We start from the raw sequence: 5,165 nt of genomic DNA, 5'->3' as shown, positions 1-5,165 counted from the left end.
ATTGCTCTCCACTGGCACTAGTACTATGGCCTTGAAGCCACCTTTCTCTTCCCTTTATTGCTACCCCGGGTTATCGGGGTTTGAGGCCTTCCCAGGGCGTCACTCCCTCCATGGTCTTTCCTACCCATGGGTATCGGGGAGCGACACTGTGGATGCCTTGCTCTGGTGACATTTTACCTTGGCGACGCCCTACCTTGGCGACGCCTTGACTTGGCGATGCCTTCTCTAGGCAACGTCTTATCTGGGCGACGCTTCCTCTTGGCGACGCCTCGCCTTGGTGATGCCTGCACTTGGCGTCGCCTCACCTAGGTGACGCCTTATGTTGACTTTGACCTTGACGCTGACTTTGACCTTGACTTTGTCAACGTCCGGGTACGGGACGGTACAGTTGTCCTCGTTAATCCTTGCCCTCTCAATATATGATATCATCTTTTGCCAATATTCTTCTACACTCGTATCTTTTTGATGAAGTCTTTGGAGTTTGTCCATCAACTTCCTATTGTAATGTGAGGGAATATGGCGACATCTCAAGGCTCCCCTAAAGTCATTCCAAGATGTAATGGGAGGGTCCTTGTGGAGATGTCTCTCTCTTTTTAGGGCATTCCACCAATACATAGCATCACATTGAAAACTTAAGGTAGCTAAGGGCACTTTCTTTTCTTCACTCACATGGTTGTAAGCAAACAATTGCTCTACCCTCATCTCCCAATATAGATATGTTTCTACATCTTCTTTTCCATATAAATGAGGTAGCTCTACCTTAACCTCCTTAAGGTCTTATTGTCTCTCTTTTCTAGCTCTCCTAGGGGGTGGTTCATTTATCCCAAGACTTTCTTCCCAAAAGAATCATAAACTTGAGAGCTATATGCATGAGAATGTAATTTTTTTGAAATTTGAGACTTCTCATCCTTTGCTTTAGTCAATTTATTAGTTTTGGCCTCATTCTCCAATTGTTTAGATGAAATTGATTGAATATCTTTGGAAAGTTGTTTCAAAAGGGATTTGATGGATTTCATATCACTTTCCATAGACTTTGAAGAATGAGAAGACATGACTAGAGCTTTGTGTCTAGAAATGTTTTACTTTGAGAAAAATTAGGGAAGTTAAAGAAGGCAGTTTTCCAGGTAAGAGAGGTGAGTCACAATGGACTACTTAAATACCAAGTCTTGCCTTAGCCAAAAACTATCCCTCAATGTCTTCACCCAAATCTTTCTCTTGCTAAACCACTTAAAACACAATTAAGTTGGAGAAATCAAATTTTTAATGCAAGAAAACAATGCAAACTATCTAATCAACCAAGCAAAATTAACAAAACTTTAAACAATACAAAACAGTTTGATAAGCGTAGCTAATTAAGGCAAAAAGATCCAATTAAAGCAATTAACAAAAAACTAGGCTAGATAGTTCTTAAACTAGTCGACCCTAGGTGAGGCTTCTTGGACACTTGGAGCCCTTGAAGACACACTCACCGTCTAATTACGTAATTAAAGAAGTAATTAACAAAATTTAAGTTGCAAAGTGATCTGCTCGGTCATCGGTAGTCGATGACGTCAGCAGAAGATAACCACGTGGACCACTCGCAGGGTGACACGTGGACCAGGTAACAGATAGATCGGGGTGAACGTGATCGGTTGTCACTAACCAAGTGACCACCGACAGATCAAGCGGCAGAGAGGTCAGGGGACAGATCACCCAGAACGGTGATCGATGGTCAGTAACCAAGTAGCCACCAACAGACCAGTTCCCAGATGAACGCCTGGGGGCAGAACTCGAGAAGCAATAGAGCACTGATCAGTCATCGGGTGCATGGTCATCGGGGTCCCGTGTTACACGCAGTTAAACTGGGACTGAGGCTCCCAGCGAGAGCGTTACGCATGGACCTCGCATGAGCACATCTCAGGGAATCGGGCACAAGAGTGGCCTGAGGGAGCTAGCAAACCGGTCAGTGATTGGTTATTCCCTCAACCCATTACGTGCGTGACACCGTGAAGGGTAAGCCGTTTACGCAGAGAGCAACGCTTGGTGAGTGTGCCTAGACCAGCCACACCTGGCGTTCTCCTAAGAGTACGCGATTTACCCAGAGGGAAGAAATATGCTAAGTTACTCCGCAAGGGAATAACTTAGCACACAAAGAGAAGCGCTAGAGCCTTTCAAGTAGTGACACGTGTATGGTCAGATGTGAGTCGCATGCCTCCACGTGTCATCATCTGAGAAGGGCGCGGTCCAGATAAAGGTGCACTCCGTACCGCTAACGGTACAGACAAGCGCAGCCAAGCGCAGAGACGCGCGGACACGCACAGACACTCACATTCTACTGATTCTGGAGGTACGTTGTCTCAGAAAGCATAACAGGGTTCTGACACATGCCAGAGGGGCATAACAGAATTCTGTTAGGCCCAGATACAGAGAGAGGCATAAAAGAGAATCAGGAAGAGAGAAAAAGAGAGAGAGGAAGAGTTCATACACACACTACTAGTTTTTCTCATTGGTGGTTCCGTGATCTAACTTGATCGTCGGAGTGCAAACGGCCGCTAGAGGCGCCGTCTGTGTGTTTTGCAGGTCGCGTTTGGAGATCCTAGAGAAGGTTCTGAGGGTGATTTTGCAGATAACACAGTCGCGTAGACGGGGTAGAGAGTGCTACGAAGCGATTCCTCCACTCTCGAGTTGTCGGCAGGATCATTTGGCGCCCACCGTGGGGCACGAGTGAATCGTGGTCCCATATACACCACAGTTTTTGAAGCTTACCAAAGTTTTGCCAAGTTCTTTGCTAGGGAAAGATGCCAAGAAACAGACAACCATCACCTGCGCCATCTGCTGACGAAGGAGCTGTGACAATGGCGCATGTCCTGGAGATGGTGCGCACGTTGCAGGACAACACCGCGGCGTCGAGAGTTGAACAAGAGAGGATGCAGACGGAGTTGGCTGCGTCGCAAAGTAGGAACGACAAAATGAATCGCGTCAATGAAGAGCTAAGGAAGACGTTGCAGGCACAGAAGGAACGTGCGGTTGAGGAAAGGGTGTCGAGGCCACCGTCGCCTCCAAGAGCGTTCCCCATGCCATTCTCCCCTGAAGTCATGGGAACCATGGTGCCTCCCAACCTGGTGGGAGTGAAGGTGTCGTTCACAGGGGTAGAAGATCCGGAGGCGCATCTGACGGCGTTCCACACCCAGATGATGTTGTCTGGGGGCTCAGACGCTGTGTACTGCAAAATGTTCATGAGCACGCTAAGCGGAATCGCCATGGAATGGTTCGTGAGCCTACCAGAAGGACATATCACTTCTTTCCCTCAGTTTTCAAAGCTTTTCACTGAGCAGTACATCGTTAACAAAGCACCCGCAGTGGTGTCATACGATTTGTTCGATGTACGACAGTACCAAGGCGAGTCGCTGAAGGACTACCTCAACCGCTTTGGAGCACAAGTGGTTAGACTGCCCAGCAAGGATGAGGACATGCTGGTGCACGCGTTTAAGAAGGGAGTGCTGCCTGGTCCCTTCAGTGAGTCCCTCATCAGGAGCCATCCCAGCACCTTTGCAGAGATTCGACGATGCGCGGTGGCGCACATAGTGGCAGAAACAGAGGTTTATGAGAAAAGAGGAAGTGCTGCGCCACCAAGACCGCGTGGAGGGCAAGGGAAGCCGCAGCAGCAAGCAAGGTTGCATGAGGCCAAGGAGGGGAAGAGGGTGCAGGGAAAACCTCGTCCCTATCCGCCAGGCAAGGACCAGGGCAGGGGGCGTGCAAGGGAGAATAATGCACCCCCAAGATACAACTTCATGGTGGGATTGGCGGATCTCATCGCCCTTCCTGCTGTAGCAGCGAGACTACGAGTGCTGGAGAAGACAGATAAGGTACTTGGAAGGAAGAAGAATGAGTGGTGTGAGTTTCACCAGGCCTTTGGCCACACACTCCACTCTTGTTTGGCGTTGGAACATCAACTGGCAGAGCTGGTGAAATCCAGATTCCTGGCAGATTATCTGCGCGAGCCGCAGCGTGATCGCGCATCGGGATCCCTGGCTGGAGAACAGCAGCATGAAGTCCCTGTGCACGGGGAAGTGCAAACAATCGCGGGAGGCTTCTCTGGTGGGGGATGCGCCGCGTCACAGAGAAGGAGGTACGCTCGATCGGTTATGGCGGTAGACTCGGTAGACGAGAGCCATTACCCTGAAGTAGATATCGTCTTCAGGAAAGCTGACCTACGGGACGTTGTCCCGCACGATAACGACCCTGTGGTCATTTCCCTCATCACGGCAGGAAGACGAGTGCACAGAGTGCTCGTAGATCAAGGAAGCTCGGCAGACGTCATGTTCTGGCCGACGTTTAACAAGTTGCAGTTGTCCCCTGATCAACTAAGGCCGTATACCGGGTGTCTCTACGGCTTCGCAGGGGATCAGGTAGAGGTGCGGGGGTACATGGAGCTGAGGACAACGTTCACTGATGGAACGACATCCCGCACCGAAAGGATAAAGTACTTGGTGGTGAACGCCCCTTCTGCGTACAACATTTTGTTGGGGAGGCCAACACTCAATAGGTTGGGCGCAATACCATCAACGAGGCACATGAAGTTGAAGCTGCCGTCGATGGAGGGGACCGTAATAACCATCAAGTCGAATCAGGCTGAGGCTAGACGCTGTTATGAGAACAGCCTCAAGCAGAAGAGAAGCGTATGTCACGTCACCACAACACCACCGCCTGGTGTGCGCGAAGAGGAAGGAGAACGCTATGGTGGGGGGCTCCCAGGTAGCTCAGGTTGAAGAAGAAGAGGAAGGCGCGATCGCTCCTCGTGAGTCAGGGATCGCAAGGGCGGTCATCGCCAGTGAGAGAAGGCCTCACCCAGCTGAAGGATGGGTTGAAGTGGACATAAGGGGAAAAAAGTTCAAGTTGGGGGAATCCCTCGTTGAAGAAGAGCGAAAGCTGATTGTTGGTGTTATCGAGAAGCACATGGGTGCCTTTGCATGGTCAGCGTCCGACATGCCAGGAATCGACCCCGATTTCCTTTGCCATCGTCTGTCAATGGATCCTAAGGTTCGACCTGTGCGACAGAGGAGAAGGAAATTCAACGAGGAAAAGAGGAAGGTGATCCACGACGAAGCGCAAAAGCTCCTTGCTGCAGGGCACAGGGAGATCCAGTACCCAGAGTGGCTAGCGAACATGGTGCTGGTGCAGAAGTG

The 5,165-nt window shown here is 50.1% G+C and overlaps 1 protein-coding gene across 1 annotated transcript; it reads left to right on the top strand.

The window, feature by feature from the left end:
• Positions 1 to 2,834: 2,834 nt before the first annotated feature.
• Positions 2,835 to 4,432, top strand: LOC137829201 (uncharacterized). The gene is made up of 3 exons (XM_068635997.1): positions 2,835 to 3,378; positions 3,565 to 4,108; positions 4,381 to 4,432. The coding sequence occupies exons 1-3, from the start codon at positions 2,835 to 2,837 to the stop codon at positions 4,430 to 4,432; spliced, it is 1,140 nt and encodes a 379-aa protein (XP_068492098.1).
• Positions 4,433 to 5,165: the final 733 nt, after the last annotated feature.

Source organism: Phaseolus vulgaris, chromosome 7 (genome assembly GCF_000499845.2).
Source record: "Phaseolus vulgaris cultivar G19833 chromosome 7, P. vulgaris v2.0, whole genome shotgun sequence".
Lineage (NCBI taxonomy): Eukaryota > Viridiplantae > Streptophyta > Magnoliopsida > Fabales > Fabaceae > Phaseolus > Phaseolus vulgaris.
The sequence above is the reverse complement of the archived record's forward strand: the minus strand, read 5'-3'. Positions and strand labels throughout refer to the sequence as shown.